We start from the raw sequence: 23,435 nt of genomic DNA on the forward strand, positions 1-23,435 counted from the left end.
AAATTTTATGTTTTAACTCAATGGTTGGAGATGGTCCAAGGGAAAGGGGGTGGGTTAGCCTCACAATGGCCTAACAAGTGGTTCACTTACCAATGAAAAGAAATACTACTATATCATAGTACTAAATGGCAAATTAAAAAAAAAAAGGTTGAGCAAAAGAAATTTCAACGATTTGGAAATGGGTTGGGACTTTCACACACTATTTTTGTTCCTCTTCTACACTTTTTATTCCAGAGGTGGATTGTCTGCCCTCCCATTTCTATACTCTTCTCATGCCCTCCTGTGATGTGTGGTCACGGTTAAGCCACGTCAACATTTTATATTAATTTTTTTATAGAAATAATAAAACAAAAAGTAATAGGAATATAAAATGTTGATGTGGCTTAAACATGATCATACAAACAAAAGAGCATGGGAAGAGTATGAAAACGGAAGGGCAGACAATCTACCTCCTTTTATTCCACCAAAACAGTGCATCAAATTGGAGATGAGGCCACAACTAAGGATGAGCCTCCTCTGTCACATGTAAATTGAATTAATACTAAAATTTAATCTAAATATTTAACCTTCCTAGCATTATCATTCTTTTTTTATTAAGTTTCTAAGAAAAAATGAGAATGAGTTGTAAAAGTTAAATAAAAGAAATTTCAACGTTTTGAAAAGAGATTCCGACTGTCGCACACCATTTTTGTTCCTCTTATACACTTTTTATTCCACCAAAGCAGTACATCAAATTGGAGATGAGACGACAACCAAGGATGAGCCTCCTCTATCACATACTTGAATTAAGACTAAAAGACAATAATTCATATCATGTATTATTGTTTTTAATTTTTTTTTAATTTTTTTGTCATTAAATTGAATAAATTAATAGAGTGTCAAAAAATTTATTTATTTTTAGCTACCCAAAGGAGTGTCAAAAGACAACAATAAGAAAAAAAAATCATTTTCCGTTGAACAAATCAACTATTTATTTATTTAAAAGAATGTGGATGTTGATTGATGCATCTAAATACGAAGAACGATCTTGGAGGGAGACATTCATTAGAAGCCAAAAAAAAAGTTGAAATAATTTAGGAAAAAGCATGGAAACCTCATTAAGCGGGACTCATTGACATGATACTTAATAGGCGAGGGTGGTGCTATAGCCTTCTCAATTTTCGGCTTTTAGATGAAATAATTTGAAAAAAAATCAAATGATATAAATAAATTAATTAGAAGTGCAGAGGTAAAGGTGGTGCTTTAGCCTTCTCAATTTTTGGTTTTTAAATTAAATAATTTGAAAAAAATCAATTGACATAAATAAATTAATAAGAAGTGTAGAGTTAAAAATGAGTCTGTGGATAACACCACCCAAGTAATATTTTTGTGTTTACTTTCAAGTCTTTAGAGGAATGAGAGTGCAAGTTCGTAAAGCGAATAAGGGATGAAATTTTTTGTGTTTACTTTTAAGTCTTTAGGGGAATGACAACGCAAGTTTGCAATTGGAATAAGGGATGAAAATTTTAGGAGGAAAGTCATATTATTGTGTTTACTTTCCAAGTCTTTTGGGGGAATGAGAGTGCACGTACGCAATGGGAATAAGGGATGAAATTTTAAGGTGAAAAGTCATATAGTGTTTACTTTCAAGTCTTTAGAGAATGAGAGTGCAAGTTCTCGAAATAAGGGAGGAAATTTTTAGGTGAAAAGTCATATTCATGTGTTTACTTTCAACTAGTCTCTAGGAGAATGAGAGTGCAAGTACGTATTGGAATAAGAGATTAAAATTTTGGAGAAAAATCATATTCTTGTGTTTACTTTCAAATCTTTAGAAGAATGAGAGTGCAAGTTTGCAATGGGAATGCGAGATGAAACTTTTAGGTGAAAAGTCATTTTCTTGTATTTACTTTCAAGTTTTTAGGGGAATGAGTGTACAAGTTTGCAAATGGAATAAGGGATGAAATTTTTAGGAGAAAAGCTTATTCTTGTGTTTACTTTGAAGTCGTCAAGGGAATGGGAGTGCAAGTTCCCAGTTGAAATAAGGGATGAAATTTTTAGGAGAAAAGTCATATTCTTGTGTTTACTTTCAAGTCTTGGGAGAAATGAGAATGCAAGTTCGCAATTAGAACAAGAGATGAAAATTCCACATAACTATGACAATTAAAGAAAGAAGTCAACTTTCTAAGTGGTAGGACCTCCAATTGATGTTAATTAGTAATCTAATCATTGGCCGTGAGCTAGAGGCTAGAGCACCCTACGTGAAGCTGCAATATTGAAAAATATTCAAGAGGAAAAGTCATGCTAAGTTAAAGCCAGGCCCATGATGTCGGGCAGTCGGTCAATGGCAGGACTGACTTGCGTAATAAAAGAGTGACTTAAATGTAATGGTGCACTGTTACGATAGCTAATGATACAATGTTACATGGATAAAGATATACACAGAACATTACATTATTGATCCTTTTTTTTTTTTTTTTTTTTTGGTATGTTTTTGGGAACTTACATTATTGATCCTTAATTACAAAGGAAAACACTTCATCCTGTCCCGGATTTCATGTGAATTAGAGTAAAAGTCCAGAAATGCAGAAAGTTGCTCCTTTGGATTTAACCAATTATCATGAGAATATTAGTGACTGTACTCTGATTTTGTATCTTACAGGCAAGGCAACATATATATGCAAAAGATTGGCTACAGGTGGTGGAATCCTGGGTTCTTTGTTTCTTGTGCTACTGGCAACTGCAGCATATCGGGTATATGGCGCTCTTGGAAAAGGAAAAGCAGAATGAATTAAGAATTGAAAGATTCTTGGAAGATTAGAAAGCACTCAACCCAAGCAGGTAAAGAGGATTACAAATCCATTCAAGGTGTTGGTGTCAAAACTCAATTAGAGCCTGACTAGGTTCAACACATGGTTTGCTCTGAGTGTTGCTTTCGGTCTCGTTGCCACTGTATGGCTCAAGAGAAAGAGAAAATAGGCGTGACACTAGATGGTTGGTGTTTACTTAGGAATAAGGTTGGTTTGCGCTTAAATCTAACTTAACCAAAACGAAGATACATCTAGTGAGATTATGGTTCAATTAAGTTTTTTCTTATGCTTCGATTGAACGAGGACTTGGAATCCATTGTAAAAAGTGTGTTTGCCTAAGTTTGTAAGTGGAAATAAAATATTAACTAAAGCAAAAAACTAAGTGTAACCATTTCATGACTAAGTCAAGACTATAAATGTTCATAAAAGGAAATCATGAGCTGATAAGCCGATTTACATAACTGAAACTCAAGAGCTTGTTTAGATGTGTTTTTAAAATGACTGAAAGCTTTTTTGGTGAAAATATTTTTGGAAACAATCCAGTAAAGATACTAGTAAATCCTGGAAAAACATTTGAAGTGTTTCCTGGAAGAAGCACATAACTAATGCTTCTTGTAGAAGACACTTAAAGTGCTTTTAGAACCTAAAAATATTTTCTCTAAAAGCACTTTTGGTCATCGCACAACCAAACGAGCCCTAAATCAATTTAGAAATGTAAAGAAAACAAAATAATTCTAACAAGATTCATAATCATAACCATGGTACATCATGATCTACAAGTAATAATCTTCCATCCTAAAATGCCATATAACAAAGGGAAGGATAAATGCTAATCATCCTAAAACTTAATTATTATATCTCCCAGTTTAAGGCGTTATATTTAACTAGAGAATTATTATTAGCACTCTAAAAATTTAATAATGCACTATAAATTTTTTATATTAAAAAGAAAAATATTCTTGCGATGAGTGCAAAATTAGATTTTTAGAATATCAATAATAGTTTCTTCTAACATTTGATGAGCATAATTGTTCTTAACACTTCAAAATAGTTATTTTTCATTCATTTTCTAAATTATTTTTCGAGAAAATTGTAGCAATAATTCCTTAACTAAAAATTCATAAACATTGGTTTCTTAACTCATCAAAATGTGCAGCTATAGTACTTTTCGTCAACTCCATCAGAATTAAGTCAAAATGACTCATGTTGGAATGACTATTGCTACGAGCGAGTTAAAGTTTGGGAACCGTGTTGCTCCAATTGGTTAAAGTGGAGGAACCATTTCTCAAATTGGGTTAAAATTGAGGGACCATTGCTACAATTTTTTTTTCATTTGGTTTTCTATATTTGCCCCTTCATTCAGCCTCATGTGTGTGACACATGACTCATTTTGACGAAAGTTTTAACGGAGTTGACGCAAATGACCATAGATACCCGTTTTGATGAATTAAGAGAACAATGGTCATGGATTTTTAGTTAAGGGATCAAGACTACAATTTCCTCTTATTTTTCAAAGTGACCATCGTCCGTGCTCATCCTTAAACATTATAATCAACGACTGATGATTGTTCACTTTCACGACATTATTTTTCAAAAATGACAATAATCCGTCTTCATCCTCAAACATTATAATCAACGATTGATAATTGTTCGTGACAAGTAAACACCAGAGAGTCATTAACATTCACTTTCACAACATTAGTTTTCAAAAATGACAATCATCCGTCTTCATCCTCCAACATTATTATCGACGACTTATAATTGTTCGCGACAAGTAAATAGCGGAAGAGTCTTTAACATTCATTTTCAGGACGTGTCTTGGAAGTTGCAACTATCTTGCAATACCCAACCAAAGGGCTACTACAGTACCAATTAAAAAGACGGTTATCGCTACGGGATGACGAAATGAATTTTGGAATTTATTAAAATTCTCCAAAAAAAGTAATGTTAATAATCCGTAGGTACTGAAACCATTAAAAGAAGAGAGTTTTAACGAAAAGCTACAGTACTGTTTACTTTAACGAAAAATCATATTTTTACACTAAAAAGTCAAACTTGGTACTATTCATTTTACTCTTTATTTTGTCTTTATTGTTAAAACTCAAAGTTTTCAAATCTTTTTCATTAGTTTTTCTTTAAAAAAATGCCCAATAACTTATTTGCCACTGTACAAGGTATTTAAAATACAAAGAAGAAATATAATTCAGGCAATATTTCCAAAGGATGTGCAAGTGCGCAAAGACACAAAGTTCACGTGATCCACCGCCGCACATCAGGACACACCCATATCTCGTGCCCTTGATCTACCCAAGTCCACGCTCTCAGCACGTGCGACACGTGCCACAACTCACGCCCAAACCGTGGGACGCACATGTGTTCCGCGTGGTTTCACTCGCTCACCCCACACACATACTGCACTCCCACACGCCTCGTTCGTGCCAGCAAATTCCCCCAAACACGCTCGCACCTTGCACGCGTGGCAATCCCCCGAGCGTGAGCGCCCCCTCCTCGCATGCTCGCACGCTTCTCCCTCCCTCCGTCTTCCCCTTCGGAGCCCCGCCTTACTCCTCGTGAGACGACGCCGTACTATTCATTTCCGGCCGCCGGAAAATTCGGGCACGGATTCCGGTGAAGCAGCTAGGGCTTCTGAAAGGGGGAAGAGAAGATGGATCAGGTAGAAACTGGGACTGGGAGCTCTGAGTGAGGGCGATGAGGTGGAATTCGAGGAGAAAATGGAGAATTCCGGCCAAGGTGGAATCAAATGCTAGAATTCGGCCGTTCCAGCTGGTTTTAGAAGGTAATTCAGTTCACTACATGGAAAAGTTTTACTTTTTGGTCATGTTTGGCTTCTGAGAAAATTTAAAAGCTTTCTCGTTTGTGACTTGTGTGGAAAGTAATAGGGAATAAGCGCCTTGTTTGGCTGCTGAGAAAATTTGAGCAGAAGTCAACCTCATTAGAGCCAAATAGGTGTAAACAGTCAATTTAGTAGGATCTGTGTCTCTGTAATTTTGAACTGTACTAGAATTATTAATGTGAGATATGTCTAATTTTCGGAGTTTCGATTTTTAACAGAAAATTGAGCAGGACCGTATTTGCATTGTTGAGAAGAATCTACTCCTTCAAGTGGTTATGTGGGAAATTAAGCAGTGATGGTTTCTACATTCATGATAGAAGGATCAAGTAGCTAAGATAATCAGGAGGTTTAAAGCGTAGGATAAACGAATAAGGAGATTATGGAAACGGGTCTTCAGAAGTTAATCACAAGTGAAGAAGATGATGATGACGTCGGTTGGTGTTGATGGTGTTATGGTTGATTGCTGGTGGGGAATTGTAGAGCACACAGTCCGCAGGGGTATAATTGGAGTAGCCACAAGAAACTATTCCAAATTGTGCGCGTTCTTAACCTTAAGTTACAGGTGAGTGGTATATACTTATACTAGCATTTTCTTTTTTGTCGTTGCTTGTGTATTACAATTTTTCCCTTCATCGTTTGTTTCTTGTTTCCTTTCAGTAGTCATGTCAATTACAGTGCCGAATTTCAGATTTGCAGTTTTTACAGATGTTAACCTGCACTAATCTGATAATTTCGGTTTTTTCTTTCTTTTAGAACTGATAATGTTAAGTATCCTTGTACAATGAACGATTCTGGAAGTATCACGTTTGTCTCCGACATGATGCACTTTTGTTGCTGTAGGACATAAATCTGTTACTTAAATAGATTAAACCGCTTTGTGAAGTTAAACTTGGGAATCAAATTTCATCATACTGTTGACCCTTAAGGTTGTAAACATATACTGTTTAACATGGCCAAAAAAATGGACTTGGAAACTTTTTTAATTGGTCTTGGAAACTTATTTGACCTTTGTTGATCCTTAAGGTTGTAAACATATACTGTTTAACATGGCTAAAAAAAAGGTCTTGGAAACTATTTGACCTTTGTTGATACGTGACGTATTTTTTCATTTTTAGAGTTAAATTTTGTCAGTCAAAATAGATGTTCTGAAACAGTTGAGAATGCTTTGATTTGGACAGATAATCATTCAGGGTGATTTGTACCAAGCTTTCCTTTCTTAATTGGTTGTCTTCAGTTAATGACTGACTATTGTCTTTTTTATTTATTTATTTTTATTTTATTTTTTTGAACAAACGATATTATCTATACACCAAGGGGGAGGGGTGGGCTTGGCCTTACAGTGGGCTAGCAATTATATGGTTGAAACTCGCTTTTGGCGAGAATCAAACCTAAAACCTCTCATTTACAAGTGAAGAGGAATACTATTTGACCGTAATACAAAGTGACTGACTTGCTATTGTCTTAGGTAAGGGGCATAATAGTCTTGAGCAGATTGCTGAAAAGTAATGCACTGCTAGCTTTTCCTTTTGTAAATTAGTTTGCGATACTATCAGTTAAAACTCATTTTAAATAAGAGAAAGATTTTCTGCTTTACATTTTTCCTTTGAATATGCATTTTGGATATGGTGTGCATTGTCTTATTCTATATTGCTGTAGGTCGTGATGTCATTCCACGAGTGTGGAGGCAATGTCGGGGGGGGGGGGGGGGGGGGGGGGTGATGTACATATCCCACTTCCTCACTGGGTGACAGAAATTGGCCAAAAGAATCCTGATTTATATTTTACTAATAAAGAACAAACAACACCCCACTTGTAAGTGATTCCAGATCAGCTCAACAACGATGGTTGTTTGTGTGGTTGCAAATGTTGATGGAGGCTAAATTGCACAAATCATTAGTGCGCGAAGTGGGTTATATGTCAATGTTACTCGTGTGCACGGGTAACACAGACATATGATCCGCACCGTATGAATGATTCGTGTAATTTGACTAATTTTCAATTAGAGATGGGGACGATTGATTGCACCGCATGAATGATTCGTGCAATTTGACTAATTTTCAATTAGAGATGGGGACAAGTGATTGTATTGGCATTGTATGATCGATAATGTTGTTCAATGCAATTAATATATCATTTTTAAATGGTGGGGAATTCAATGACGCGAGACTTTAGAATAATAAAAAATTATATGACTTTTCAAGTCTTTTGGAGGAACAAGAGTTGCAGGTTTACAGTTTGAATAATGAAATTTCCACACAATTAAGACAGAAGTCTCACTTTCTAATTGATAGATATTCTTGTGTTTGACTTGTGACACATGACACTTTTATTACAGTTTAAAAAAGTATAAGGGGGATTTGTGTGTGTGTACCACATGGATAGGTGATCTTCATGTCAAGCACCAAATTTTGTCCAAATGTGACTCCATAATTAGTTCATTTTGTTTCATATTGATCAAACTGGGTTCAATTACAATGTATATCATAAGAGGTTTGGGGTGAAGTCCAAATATCATATTCTTCTTCATCAAGACATCAATGCCTTGTCTATTGGGGCGAAGCCAAAAAATAGATGGACAAGACTGATGAAGAAGCTCATTAAGCTCGTGAAAGGTAGGCCATGGCAATCCGTGCAAATGGGCAGATGAGAAGAACAAAAATAAGGAAACCTTTAACTGCTTGATAAGCTAGTCAGTCTACTATGGAGGACCAGGTTCTTCAATATAAACCTCGAATAATAGTTCTTCACTAATTAAATCTCTTTTTAAAGTAAGAATTTATAATACATTATTTCACTTTTATAACTAAGAACTTGATCATCACCTAGCTGCCAAAGAACATGTTATCTCTACGTTTGAACATATTGGGTCTTGAATGTCACCCACAACCACAGGAGTCTCTTGTGGGCATAGAGAAGGACTGGGGGGCATTTGCAGGCATTCAACATCTCCTCCAAGCATCTCGATGACTTTGTGCATCGAAGGGCGATCGGTTGGAAAATTTTACTTTTTAAGTTATTAAAATTTTAACACATATATCATACAATTTGTATAATAACACGTGATGTATCATTTTGTATACCGATCACACTAAAAAATCTCTCGTTCACAGTTGTTGATTGTCCGGATAAATATGACTTTCTTTTTTAACTCATTTAGTTTCGGCTTCAAACCCTCTTTCTCCTTAATTAGCAGTATTTTCTAAGTAATATTAGTAGTCAACTCACAAAAGAATAGCAATCACATGGCGATAAATACATAATCCAAATTACGGTGTACCCTGATTATCTTTTTCTTCGTTTTCACACCCTCCCACATGTCACATGTGTCTTTGTCTTGAGCCTTGACTACTTGAGGGAATTTGATAAACAGGATGCGCCTCAAATGAATCAGTACCGAGCTGAAAGGGGTTTGGAATTTTGCCTTGCCTGCATGGTGCCTTTCTTGGACTTCTTCGTCTTCGTCTTCATCCTCTGCTGTTCTGCTTTTTATTTGCTATATACTCTTGTCCCTTTGTTTTCTAGTTCCCTGTTCAGAGGAAGAAAACATATGACAACAACAATAAAAATCAAAACCCAGTCACGGGCTCGTATAGAAGGATTCTGTCTTGCTACTTTTATTAGCAAAATAATAAGAATATTAATAACGACCCTATGTCCTATATTTTGAATTTTTGTTGAAGGAATATTATGTATAAGAAAATAATAAAGAGATCATTTATTTAGACCACATGTCACCAACAGAAATTAAACTCGTTAAACAAGCACTTAAGTAATACTTCAATCATCAACATCAATGTTATGTGGTTTACAAAATATGCTTTAAGTAAATGATTTACCTAACATTGCTTATACACATATAGAAGAGCGCTCAATACTCAAGTATTACCTAGTTAGTAGTTTAATATAGCATTAACAACTGATTTAGGTCAAATATTTTTATTATTTGAACCCACCTCTGGTCCAACATAAATAATAAATTAAAAAACACAGTAGCCGAATTTAAGAAAATAAATAAAACCAAAATTTATGAAAATTTTGATTAAAAGAACTTCAATGCAAAATTTATACTTTTATATTTGCTCATTTGTTATGCGAATATTTGTAAATTTGTAGGGTTTGAAAAATGAGAAAACGGATCTTGGGGACATGTTGGAATAATCCAACCTCGATCTTAGCAGATGTTTTGCGTAAGGAGTCCACCCCTACACGTAAACGATGGTCACTTAATTATTATGAGTAGAACGTCTCAAGTTCATCTCATATTGATGGTTAGCTCGATACCTTTTTAATGTTAAATAATTATGTGACTTAATGTAAATTGCGTCCTTTGTACTTAATAATGGCAAATTGTACATAAAAAGAACTCATGTTCGTTATGGTGCCTTATGCAATGTGGGAGATTAATGGGTATTGTGGTTGTTAGTTAAGGTATCTAATAAATATTTCAAGCACGAAGATATATAGACTCAACAAACAAGAACACGACTAATGAACTATTCAAGTAATACAAAACAACTACTGAAACGCTACAAATGCATTATAAAATCACTAAATAAAGGACTTTCAAAATGATATTCTTCTAAGAATCATTTGAAAGACCGCTTGCATCTTGACATTTTAAAGTTCTTTTTTCTTCTTGTTGTAGTGCAGTTCTAACTATTCTAGCTTATGTTTCATGAAATTTAAAATTATCTTGACCAAAAAATAGTGTAATTTTTTTCTTAAAACAAACGGATTTTCTACATTAAATTAATCTAAATAACAGGAAGAGAGATTCGTACTTGAGTGCAAATGAGATAACATACTGTTTTTTCACTTGGGGCTATTTGATAACCATTTTGTTTTCAGTTTTTATTTTCACTTTTTTGAAAATTGAAATCTTGTTTGGTTAACTACTTTTAGTTTTCATACAAAAAAGTGAAAACTCAAGGTCAAATTTTCAACAACACCACATACAATGCAACTTAATAATTGCCTTGCGCAAGGCCCACACCTGTAAGCTTCTATAGTTCTTTTTAATATTTTATTTTTTTTTAATTTTAATTTTGATTATATAGGGTGACACTAACTTCAAAAAGAAGATAGTAGGAAGGCCCATTTAGATGACTCGACAAGTTTTGATTCAATTTTAGATCATCAAATTCCAAACCCATTTGGTTTGAGTTACTGGCAATGGACTATAAAGCAAGCTTTTGTGATCTCCTATTGGGCCTAGAATTATTCATTTGAATTTTACGAAGCCTAAATTTTAGGGAATCTTAACGAAAAGTTTCCGGTACTGTTCACTTTAACGAAAAACCATATTTTTACATTAAAAAGTCAATTTAGGTATTATTCATTTTATCCTTTATTTTGTCCTTATTGTTAAAACTCAAAGTTTTCAAGCACTTTTCATTAGTTTTCTTTAAATTTTATCGTTCAAAATCGTTAGTCATAAAAGTATGTGCTTTCAATTTCAATTTAAAATTAAAATTAAAATTAAGCATGAAATATCAATTCGTTATTAAATCAAACAACGCCCTATCAACTAAGATAACATCGAAATTGACAATTTTTCGAAACTTCGAATATTCCAAGTATTCCAAAACTAGAAAGATTGTTTGACACCAAGACATTTTGGATTGGAAATCGGAATTCTTGTTTCAATTTGATCCGTCCGAAATCACCCAAGTCTAGCTGCTAACGAAATTAAAATTTTAGATGGGAACCTCCACGTAGATTGCAGCTGAAGATCAATTTTGATGGTTCGGTTATTAGCTCCAAGGCGTCAATTGGATTTGATATCAGACATAAAGTTGATATGCCTATTGTTGCTAGAGCAAGAAAGCTGGTAGAGAATAACAGTTCTACAGCTGTGGCTTTAGCATTGAGGGATGCTTGTTGGTTGGCTAAAGGAAAGGGTTTCAGGAACGTTTGTGTGTAAGGTGATTCTAAACTAGTCATTGGTGCTATTACAAGCTTTTGCTCAACTCCTTGGCAACCGAGGAATATTGTAGAAGACATCAAGTGGTTGAGAATTTATTTTGACTCTATTTCTTGGAAACACGTTTACAGGAAGACAAATTTCTTGGCGAATGCAATCACTAGCTCTGATTTTAAATTTTCATGTCTGGGATAACTTTACCTTCCTTGGCAAGAAAAGCTTTCTTATTCAATTGTATTGAAATTGGTTGTGATTGTGATCGCATTTTTCAATGATTTAGTTTAAAAATAAAAAATAAAAAGAATTGCCTGCCCAATCAATGACGTGTACGGTGGATGATGGTCTGTGACAGTCCATCCGTCACCGCTCATACCCACGAAAAACCGTTTTCGTTTCGTTGAGCTAAAATAACTGTATCTTAGATCTGCAAACGTCATCACGGGTTCTCTCCCCGCCACTCCACCTGTTTGGTTCCCGAGAAAACTTTCTGGAAAATGAAAAGGAAAATCGCCTTATACCGCCACTCTACTTCCCCTAGAAAGTTCCCTGCAGAGTAAAACATCAGTGGCTGCCGATTCCGAAAGATTCAGAATGGCACAGTTCTCATCTCCTCAAGTATCCCATAAACTGAGGCTGCCACGCCCGCCGGGTGCTTGTTGCAAAGCCACGACAATGGCTTCGTTGTCGTCCAGCGGGAAGACCGCGATAGCTTCGCTGAAGCTCTCTCAGGGTCCTTGGGGCTCGCCGGAGCTCAATTTGTGTCCTTTGAGACTAATGGGGAGTGATCCGTCTCGGAGTTTTGCCGTGGTGAGAGACAGTGCTGAGGGGACTGTGGTGGGTGAAAATGTTGACCACAACAAGGTGAGGATGTAGCAGCAACTCCTCTGTTTTGAATTCAGTTTTGTTTTTCAGAATTTAATTTTGGGGTGCTTTGTTTGGAGGACTTGTGTTTGTGCTGTCATAATTTGAAATTTGGAACCTTTTTCTGGTTTGATGATAGGTTGAAGACTCTTCGCTGGAAAAGTTTGAGGAGCGTGATTTTACTGGCACGCCATATGTTCCTGTATATGTCATGTTACCCGTGAGTTTCTGAGGCACTCTTTTCTACTCTATGTTGGCTTTTGAAATTTGTTATTGTTCATTGTCAATTTGTAAACTTTCAATCATTAACATTGATCAAAGCGAAATCTTATGTGAAAATAGGATCCTAATTAATCGTCTCGTATTATAAAAGACTGTCTAGCTGCGTACGTGTTACTTGTATATTTGTACTTGGTTTTTAATCATTCTATTGTCAAATTGTTAGATTGTTAATCGAGACTGTCGATTAAGTGAAATCATGTTTGAATGTGTGATCATGATTAACAATTTAGCAAGTAAACACATTTTTGTTGGGTTTAACCGTTCAAATCATAGTGAGACACGTGCACAAAATTGCTGTTTGAATTTTTGTTTTTAATCTTGTTCATGTTGATGCTATCTTTTTGTACAAGTCATGGCTAATTGTAGTTGTTCTTGTGTTTCGTGGTGGGGGGAAACTGTCAGTTGGGTGTGATCAATATGAACTCCGAGCTAGTTGAGCCAGAAGCTCTGCGAAATCAGCTACAAGTGTTGAAGTCGGTTGGTGTTGATGGTGTTATGGTTGATTGCTGGTGGGGAATTGTAGAGGCACACAGTCCGCAGGGATATAATTGGAGTGGCTACAAGAAACTATTCCAAATTGTGCGCGATCTTAACCTTAAGTTACAGGTGAGTGATATATACTTATACTAGCATTTTCTTTTTTCTCTTTGCTTGTGTATTTCATCGTCTGTTTCTTGTTTCCTTTCAGTAGTCATGTCAATTACAGTGCCGAATTTCAGATTTTCAGTTTTTACAGATGTTAACCTGCACTAATCTGATAATTTGGGTTTTTTCTTTCCTTTAGAACTGATAATGTTAAGTATCCTTGTACAATGAATGATTCTGGAAGTATCATGTTTTTCTCCGACATGATGCACTTTTGTTGCTGTCGGACATAAACCTGTAAAAATCGTCTTGGAAACTTTTTTAATTGGTCTTGGAAACTTATTTGACCTTTGTTGATACGTGATGTATATTTTTCATTTTTAGAGTTAAATTTTGTCAGTCAAAATACATGTTCTGAAACAGTTGAGAAGGCTTTGATTTGGACAGATAATCATTCGGGGTGATTTGTACCAAGCTTTTCTTTCTTAATTGGTTGTCTTCAGTTAATGACTGGCTATTGTCTTTTTTTTTTTTTTTTTTTTTTTTGAACAAACGATATTATCTATCCACTAAGGGGGAGGGGTGGGCTTAGCCTCACAATGGGCTAGCAATTATATGGTTCAAACTCGCCTTTGGCGAGAATCGAACCTAAGACCTCTCACTTACAAGTGAAGAGGAATACCACTTGACCGTAATACTAAATGGCTGACTGGCTATTGTCTTAGGTAAAGGGGCATAAAAGTCTTGAGTAGATTGCTGAAAAGTAATGCACTGATAGCTTTTCCTTTTGTAAATTAGTTTGCAAGACTATCAGTTAAAACTCATTTTAAATAAGAGAAAGATTTTCTGCTTTACATTTTTCCTTTGAATATGCATTTTGGATATGGTGTGCATTGTCTTACTCTGTATTGCTGTAGGTCGTGATGTCATTCCACGAGTGTGGAGGCAATGTCGGGGATGATGTACATATCCCACTTCCTCACTGGGTGACAGAAATTGGCCAAAAGAATCCTGATATATATTTTACTAATAAAGAAGGGAAACACAACACTGAATGTCTCACATGGGGAATTGATAAAGAGCGGGTTTTAAGAGGCCGCACTGCTGTTGAGGTATAGTATTCGAGAATTACTTAGTTATGCTGGTTTTTTAATTTCTATGGATTGCCATAGCTCCTTTCCTATATTTGATTTCTGTTACATGTTCCACTTATCTTTTAAAAGAAGCTATTGCTAAACCTATTCCAACTTTTATACGTTCTTTATTTCTAAGAACTTTTCTTTTGTATGCCATAAGAATTAAGAAAGAGCTAGGTAGTTCCTGGGATTGATAGGAAGAATATAGCTAAATATTTCATATATATTAAGAGCTAACAACTAACCCATATATATGAGTAGTCAAGAACCGGTTACAATCAACCATCCCTATACAAAACTCTTGGGACAATACAAAGATAAAAAAACTGAGAAGACATATAATATTAACAAGTCCATAACCATCTCCATGCTGCCCGTGCTGCATGTGCTTGAGGACATATAATACTAACAAGTCCATAACCATCTCCATGCTGCCCGTGCTTGTCTTGTCGAAGACCACACATGATGTGGAGATAGAAAACTGACAGTCCATACTTCTTGGTTCCAGCAACAATATTATACATTAATTACAATGTATTCTTAATACTCCCCCTCAAGTTGGAGAGTGAAGATTAGAACGCCCAACTTGTCTCGCAGTTTCACAAATTGATCCTTCCCTAAAGCCTTCGTAAAAATATCAGCTAACTGGAGGAGTGTAGGCACATATATATGACGAATTATACCAGCTTGTAATTTTTCTCGAACAATATGGCAATCTATCTCAATATGCTTGGTACGTTCGTGAAAAACAGGATTTGCTGCGATGTACAAAGCTGCCTGATTATCACAAGATAACGAAGTGGGAGTTTTCTGGGGAACTCATAAATCTTGTAATATGTATCGCAGCCAAGTTATTTCTAGGCAGGTATTTGCCATAGCACGGTATTCCGCCTCAGCTGATGACCTGGACACATTATCTTGCTTCTTAGACTTCCAAGAAATAAGTGAATTGCCAAGAAAAATACAATATCCCGTAACTGATCTTCTTGTGGCACGACATCTTCCCCAATCAGAATCACAAAAAGCTTTCAAGTCTAGATTATTGTTGGCTGAAAATAGTAGACCTTGACCCGGAGTGCCTTTGATATATCTAAGGATTCGCATAGCTGCATCCCAATGCGGTTTTCGTGGCTCGTGCATAAATTGGCTCAAAGTACGAACGGGATAAACGATGTCCGGTCTAGTAACAGTGACATATATCAATCTCCCAACTAACCTTCTGTATTTAGTTGGATCATTCAACAATGCTCCGTCTGTGGGTGTAAGTGCTAAGTTTTGTTCCATTGGAAAAGGATCTGGCCGTGCACCAAGTAACTCTGAGTCTTGAAGAATATCGAGTGCATATTTTCGTTGTGACATAAAAATTCCCTTTTTCGAGCGTGCGAACTCAATACCCAGAAAATACTTTAGATCGCCAAGGTCTTCGATGCGGAAACGTTTGAGAAGAAAGGCTTTGAGTTGTTCCATCTCTTGGATATTATTTCCTGTGATAAGTATGTCATCAACATAAATAAGAACAACAGTGATTGAAGTACCTTGAACCTTGGTGAACAGGGAATAATCCGCTTTTGATTGATGATATCCGGCTTTTTGAATAGCGTCTGAGAAGGTGGTGAACCAAGTTCTAGATGCCTGTTTGAGTCCGTAAAGGGACTTTTTGAGCCGACATACAAGATTCTCCCCCTGTCGGCGAAGACCTGGAGGGGGTTCCATGTAGACCTCTTCATGAAGAGTGCCATGAAGAAAGGCATTCTGAACATCTAACTGGTGAATGAACCAAGTACGGGCAGCAGCAACGGTAAGGAGACAACGCAGAGTAGTGAGTTTGGCAGTGGGTGAAAAAGACTCTTGGTAATCAACTCCCTCAACCTGTGTGTATCCTTTTGCAACAACACGAGCCTTGTAACGATCAAGAGAACCGTCAGACTTGTACTTCTTTTTGAAAACCCATTTGGAGCCGATAGGTTTATGACCAGCAGGAAGGGGAACTAAGTCCCAAGTGTGATTATGTTGTAACGCATCTAATTCAGTGTGCATAGCTTGTTGCCAGTTCGGATCAAGGATAGCTTCATCATATGTGGTGGGCTCAGATGGACCTGTAATGTTAGCTAAAAAGGAGCAATGGGCAGAAGAGAAACGAGAGTTGGAAAGAAAATGAGATATGGGATAACGGGTACCTTTTGCAGAACGTGGTGCCAGAGAAGAATGATTGACGTGGTGAGACAGGTGGTAGTCTTTAGTCCATGTCGGTGGCTGTTTGGGACGAGTGGAATGCCTGAGAGAGGGAAGAATGGGTGGTGAAGATATGGGAATATCAGGGTCGGGATGGGAGGCATTAGGGGGTGCAGGTTGGGTGGGAACGTATAGTAATGGAGGAGAGGTGGGCACGGGTTGTGGAGGGATGGCGGTGGAGGAGGGACCATGTGGGATATTGGGAGTGGGAGTAGTGGGGTCAGCGCCAGGTGGGGTTAAGGTAGGAGGTTGATCAATGGTGTTGGCGGGTGCATGAAGCGGTGGAGGGAAATGGGAAATGGGAGAAAAAGGTGGGGGGTCCTGAGGTATGGGGTTAAGGGCATTGGTAGGAGAATCATGAGGTGAAAGATTAGAAAATGGGAATGAAGTCTCATGAAATATTACATCACGGCTGATCAAAAATTTTTTAGTGTCCAAGTTGTAAAGTTTATACCCTTTGTGACCTGTGGGATAGCCAACGAAAACACACCGGTGAGCTCTAGGTTCAAATTTGTGGGTAGGGTGGACAACGGTAGCATAACTGAGACATCCAAAAACACGTAGATGCTCAAGGGATGGTGGACGTTTGTATAATAGTTCAAAGGGTGATTTGTGGGAAAGTAACGGAGAAGGTAAACGGTTGATGAGGTATACGGCAGTGAGTACGCAATCACCCCAAAATATGAGGGGGATGTTGGATTGAATGCGTAAAGCACGTGCCACTGTAAGAATATGGCGATGTTTGCGTTCAACAACCCCATTTTGTTGGGGGGTGTAAACGCAAGTGCGTTGAAGTTCGATCCCATTAGATTGAAAATAATCCCTCATGGATAGGAATTCAGATCCATTGTCTACTCTGATGGTTTTAACTGTGGCATGGAATTGAGTGTGAACAAAGGTGATAAAAGATCTTAAAAGATGTTGTGTCTCAGATTTGTGAGACATTAAAAACACCCAAGTGCATCGACTAAAATCGTCCACAATTGTGAGAAAGAAACGAGCCCCAGAGTGAGCGGGAATTTTGTAAGGACCCCATATGTCACAATGTAATAAAACAAATGGTGCATGAGTCGATATTGAACTTAAAGAAAACGGAAGTCTTGTCTGTTTGGCCAAAGGACAGACACTACAATTATTGTCAAAGGAAATAGCATGAGAAAATAATAAAGAAGAAGCTAATTTGAGACGAGAAGGGGATGGATGCCCAAGTCGTTGGTGCCATAAATGGGAAGGATGGGAAACTTGATGAGAGGTAGGTGTCCGGTGTATAGGTGACATGTAGTAAAGACCATCACGCATCTTACCCGAACCAATCATCTTCCCTGAAGCCAAGTCCTGCAAAACACAAAAGGTAGGAAACAAAATGGCACAACAATTGAGAGAGTCAGTGACTTTGCTAGCGGACATGAGATTGAGATTAAAAGATGGAACACACAAGACATCGGCTAAAGTGATATTAGAATTAAATGGTACTATGCCAGTACAAGTGATTGGGATTGAAGAACCAGTGGGCAAATTAACAACGGGTATAGATGGAGGTTTGATGGTAGTAAATACAGTGGAATCAGAAACGATATGGTCTGTAGCTCCACTATCCAAGATCCATGGCTTAGTAAACACAGAATTAATGGAAGTAAAAGAATTCGAACCTGCGGCATTTGCATAAGCGTTCCCATTACCAGAAGGAAGCAAAGAGAGAGCATGAGTCAATTGTTGAATTTGATCCGCAGAGAGTGCACTCAACGGATTGGTACTGGTGGATGCAGAAGGATATGTTGGATGCGGCATGGATGGCCCTTGAAGATTTGACGTGGTTTCCGCTGCATGGGCGGCATGCAAAGGACGTGAAGAAGAGCCTCGTTGCTTTCGACCATTTTTATTTCCATTTCCTCCATTGGGATGAGGCACCCATGTGCCATTCTTGATTTTGCACCTGTCCTCTGTATGTCCTCTTTTGTCACAAAAATTGCAATGGTATTTTAGAGTGCGGCAACTATCGATGGTGTGTCCTTCTCGGTTGCAATGATCACAGCGCTGGTCAGAACGGGTTTGTGCTGCAGCAGCAAGGGAAAAATTATCAGATGGCGATTGTTGGCGTTGTTCCGACGTCAACTGGCGTTGTTGTTCGTGATTGCTGACAAAGGAATAAGCTTGATGAATATTGGGCAATGGCGTCATCATGAGAATGCTGGTGCGAACAGTGTCATGAACATCGTTAAGCCCCATAAGAAATTGCATAATTCGGTATTTTTCTCGTTGCTCATGATGCTTATCCATCAGGTTGCAGATGATGGGGTCTTCATATGCATCGAGTTGAGTCCAGAGATGCTTGAGTTCTGTAAAGTACTTTGAGACGGTGAAGGAGCCTTGTGATAGAGAAGCAATCTGTTTCTGGATTTGGTAAATTGTTGGTGTGTTTTGCTGGGAAAATTGATGCTTGAAATCCTCCCAAATCGTGTATGCAGATTCGGCATGGACAACTCCGGTCGAGAGATGAGACTCTACCGAATTCGAAATCCATGATAGGATCATGCTGTTGCAGCGTGCCCATAGGGCATAATCACCTGGTTTTTTATCTTCGGGAGGGGGTTTAATGGATCCATTAATGAATCCAATTTTATTTTTGGCTCGTAAGGCATGAAGCATAGACTTGCTCCAGGAGGAATAATTGGTGCCATTCAATTTTTCAGAAACAAGCACATGGCCAGGGTGATCTGAAGGATGAACATAGTATGGATGTGTTAAATCCATACTAGGGTTGTTGTTTGTGTTGGGATTGTCTGTCATGGTGTTTGTAATTTTGCTAGGGTTTGATAAAGTGGATCGAAGAGCCTGTGTTGATACCAAATTAAGAAAGAGCTAGGTAGTTCCTGGGATTGATAGGAAGAATATAGCTAAATATTTCATATATATTAAGAGCTAACAACTAACCCATATATATGAGTAGTCAAGAACCGGTTACAATCAACCATCCCTATACAAAACTCTTGGGACAATACAAAGATAAAAAAACTGAGAAGACATATAATATTAACAAGTCCATAACCATCTCCATGCTGCCCGTGCTGCATGTGCTTGAGGACATATAATACTAACAAGTCCATAACCATCTCCATGCTGCCCGTGCTTGTCTTGTCGAAGACCACACATGATGTGGAGATAGAAAACTGACAGTCCATACTTCTTGGTTCCAGCAACAATATTATACATTAATTACAATGTATTCTTAATAATAAGAATCAGACCCTATGCATTCTTACTGTTTGATGGTGAGAGTTTCTATTCTGTTATTTTATAATGGAACCAATGCAGGTTTATTTCGACTACATGAGGAGTTTCAGAGTTGAATTTGATGAATTTTTTGAGGAAGGAATAATATCAGAAATTGAAGTTGGATTAGGTCCGTGTGGAGAGCTACGGTATCCTTCTTATCCTAAACAGCATGGTTGGAAATATCCTGGTATTGGTGAATTCCAGGTACCTTAATAAATGGTGATCATTCCTTTCATTAGTGGCAGGCATGACAGCTAGGAGTTGACAGTTATTTCTAAATGTTAATTTAGTAGCCCTTCATTCATCTGTGATTATGACCTTAAGCCAGTAGCTCATTTGATTTATTACTTCTATCTGAACTTTGAAATAGTTCTCTGATTCAACCTGGTTCGGTGCAGTGTTATGATCGATACTTGATGAAGAATCTGACGCAGGCTGCAGAAGCAAGGGGCCACTCCTTCTGGGCCAGAGTACCAGATAATGCAGGCTCTTATAATTCCCAACCACATGAGACAGGGTTTTTCCGTGACGGAGGTGATTATGATAGCTACTATGGCAGATTCTTTCTTAATTGGTACTCCCGTGTTTTGATTGATCATGGTGACCGTGTACTTGCTCTGGCCAATTTAGCTTTTGAAGGCACACGCGTTGCTACAAAGGTGAGTCACTTTATTGGACATTAGTTCTACAGGGTTCCCTTTTTCTTTTTTTTTTTCGTTTTTTTTTTTTTTTTGTGGAGTTTCTTTATTTGATTTATGAGCAGGTATCAGGTATCCACTGGTGGTACAAGACTGCCAGCCATCCTGCCGAATTAACTGCTGGATTTTACAACTCCTGCAATCGTGATGGGTATGCGCCAATTTCTGCAATGTTAAAAAAGCATGAGGCTGCTCTGAATTTCACATGTGTTGAAATGCGCACATTAGACCAACATGAGGGCTTTCCGGAAGCACTGGCAGACCCCGAGGGATTAGTTTGGCAGGTAAGCACAGAAACTCATGTGTAATTACTTCCTGGATTTTAAGCATATGTAAATTATGCAATAAATATAAATCACCACCATTCGGAAAAGTGAGCTGGATGAGTAGAAACTTAAAAAGCATCAATTAGAATTTTGAGCTGAATATGCATACTTCTTTTATTCTTGGGAAGGTGGCCACATTTTGTGTCCGAGTCAGTTGCTATTTTGTGAATAATGGATCTGCTTAAATTCATTCTTCTCCATCTGTCAAACAAATACTTTAAAATTTTTCTAACTAACATGGGCAAGTAACACTGGATCAAGAGGGGCGGTCTGTTGTTACATGTGAAATGTCAGTTTCCCTTGGATTATGTACCAAAATATTATCTGTGTAGCCTTTTTGTTTTCTTTTTGATAATGTTTTTGGATTTCAAATTTTTTCAGGTGCTGAATGCTGCATGGGATGCTAACATTCCAGTTGCTAGTGAGAATGCTCTTACTTGCTTTGACAGAGAAGGCTACAACAAGATATTAGAAAATGCTAAGCCCTGGAACGATCCAGATGGCAGGCATTTATCGGCATTTACCTATCTCAGATTAAGCCCAGTTCTCATTGAGAAGCATAACTTAACGGAGTTCGAACGATTTGTCAAGAGAATGCATGGTAAGAGTTGTAAGACCACATGGTTCTCTTTTCGTGCATTGCTACACACTCAAGCATGAGCGCACGTTTGCACAAACTCGCATATATTTCATTTTATAGCAAGAAAAACGAGTAATACAATGCACTCTTTGGCACGTCCTCTTGTACGCTCAGAAGTTTTTATTTCTCATATTATGTTGTGTTGCTTGGTTGCACCCTTTGAATAAGACCCCTGCATAAGCCAAAATCAGGCATCTCGGATAAGCTTTCAAGCCTTCTCTCTAAAACTGGAGCTTATACGAGAAGCTGAAATCCAATTAATGAAATAATGTAGAGTGGCGAATGTATATTCTTAGATTCATGTATGCTTGTGCATGTAACTTCTTCTAGCCAAAGGATCAACATTGGTAGAAGCTCTTTGTTTACACATTTCTTATCAATCAAAGCTGATTCAAACTGACCCTACACTCACATTTACTGAATTTCTTACACTCCAAGACATGGAAAAAAAATTAAAGCATATTCTGTTGTCCTACGCGTCTATCAATTGTCGCTGCATTTTGTTTTCGGATAGATTACCATGTATATAATCTATATCATATGCCTGCTGCTATGATCTGTACAATACGCTTGCTATTATGAGACGATATGTCTCACATGGTGTAGCGCTTGCTTTGTTTTTTCTGTTGGCCTGATCTAACATCTAAATTTAATACACTTGAAAACGCAGGAGAAGCCGCTTCTGATGTTTAGATCAACTCAAATAGACAGCACACCGGTTTCAGGGGACGGACGAGGGGCTTGCTGCTTCGGAGAGAGATTAATAAAAACTTCGACTCGTGTGTGTGTGCAAATCTACACATAGGAATAATAAAAAAAAAGTTTTCTAGCATTCTACAGGTTTGGTGTATTAACTGATAAAACTATGGTTACAAACTTGTAACCGATGATGGTAATTTATAAGATATTTCCATTCCAAATCTCACAAATGCATACTCATGTCATGAGCCTTGTTTTTAGCTACAAGTTACTAAAAGTGACGAGAAAGGATACAAACAACACCCCACTTGTAAGTGATTCCAGATCAGCTCAACAACGATGGTTGTTTGTGTGGTTGCAAATGTTGATGGAGGCTAAATTGCACAAATCATTAGTGTGCGAAGTGGGTCATATGTCAATGTTACTCGTGTGCACGGGTGACATAGACATATGACCCGCACCATATGAATGATTCGTGTAATTTGACTAATTTTCAATTAGAGATGGGGACGATTGATTGCACCGCATGAATGATTCGTGCAATTTGACTAATTTTCAATTAGAGATGGGGACGATTGATTGTATTGGCATTGTATGATCGATAATGTTGTTCAATGCAATTAATATATCATTTTTAAATGGTGGGGAATGCATGAATGATTCGTGCAATTTGACTAATTTTCAATTAGAGATGGGGACGATTGATTGTATTGGCATTGTATGATCGATAATGTTGTTCAATGCAATTAATATATCATTTTTAAATGGTGGGGAATTCAATGACGCGAGACTTTAGAATAATAAAAAATTATATGACTTTTTAAGTCTTTTGAAGGAACAAGAGTTGCAGGTTCACAGTTGGAATAATGAAATTTCCACACAATTAAGATAGAAGTCTCACTTTCTAATTGATAGATATTCTTGTGTTTGACTTGTGACACATGACACTTTTATCATGGTTTAAAAAAGTATAAGGGGGATTTGTGTGTGTATACCACATGGATAGGCGATCTTCATGTCAAGCACCAAATTTTGGCCAAATGTGACTCCATAATTAGTTCATTTTGTTTCATATTGATGAAATTGGGTTCAATTACAATGTATATCATAAGAGGTTTGGGGTGAAATCCAAATATCATA

The 23,435-nt window shown here is 37.3% G+C and overlaps 1 protein-coding gene across 2 annotated transcripts; it reads left to right on the forward strand.

Annotated features, from left to right (window-relative positions):
• The first annotated feature begins 12,008 nt into the window (after positions 1-12,008).
• On the forward strand, positions 12,009-22,839 carry LOC137721238 (beta-amylase 2, chloroplastic-like). 2 transcript variants are annotated; one of them, XM_068460341.1, is made up of 9 exons: positions 12,009-12,424; positions 12,564-12,644; positions 13,109-13,312; positions 14,209-14,403; positions 19,972-20,136; positions 20,331-20,591; positions 20,696-20,914; positions 21,338-21,557; positions 22,267-22,839. In XM_068460341.1, exons 1-9 carry the CDS (start codon positions 12,155-12,157, stop codon positions 22,287-22,289), a joined length of 1,638 nt encoding a protein of 545 aa, XP_068316442.1. In that variant the 5' UTR covers positions 12,009-12,154; the 3' UTR covers positions 22,290-22,839. The 2 variants fall into 2 exon arrangements, with proteins under 2 accessions (XP_068316442.1, XP_068316441.1); XM_068460340.1 differs by having other exon boundaries at positions 22,322-22,838.
• The last annotated feature ends 596 nt before the right edge of the window (positions 22,840-23,435 follow it).

This window comes from Pyrus communis, chromosome 16, assembly GCF_963583255.1.
Source record: "Pyrus communis chromosome 16, drPyrComm1.1, whole genome shotgun sequence".
Lineage (NCBI taxonomy): Eukaryota > Viridiplantae > Streptophyta > Magnoliopsida > Rosales > Rosaceae > Pyrus > Pyrus communis.

Excerpts from the sequence above, each read along its gene's own strand:
- LOC137721238 (XM_068460340.1), top strand. The coding sequence starts at position 12,155 with ATGGCACAGTTCTCATCTCCTCAAGTATCCCATAAACTGAGGCTGCCA. Across the intron at positions 12,425-12,563 it reads AAAATGTTGACCACAACAAG|GTTGAAGACTCTTCGCTGGA; the intron begins GTGAGGATGTAG and ends GTTTGATGATAG. Across the intron at positions 20,915-21,337 it reads CCGAGGGATTAGTTTGGCAG|GTGCTGAATGCTGCATGGGA; the intron begins GTAAGCACAGAA and ends AAATTTTTTCAG.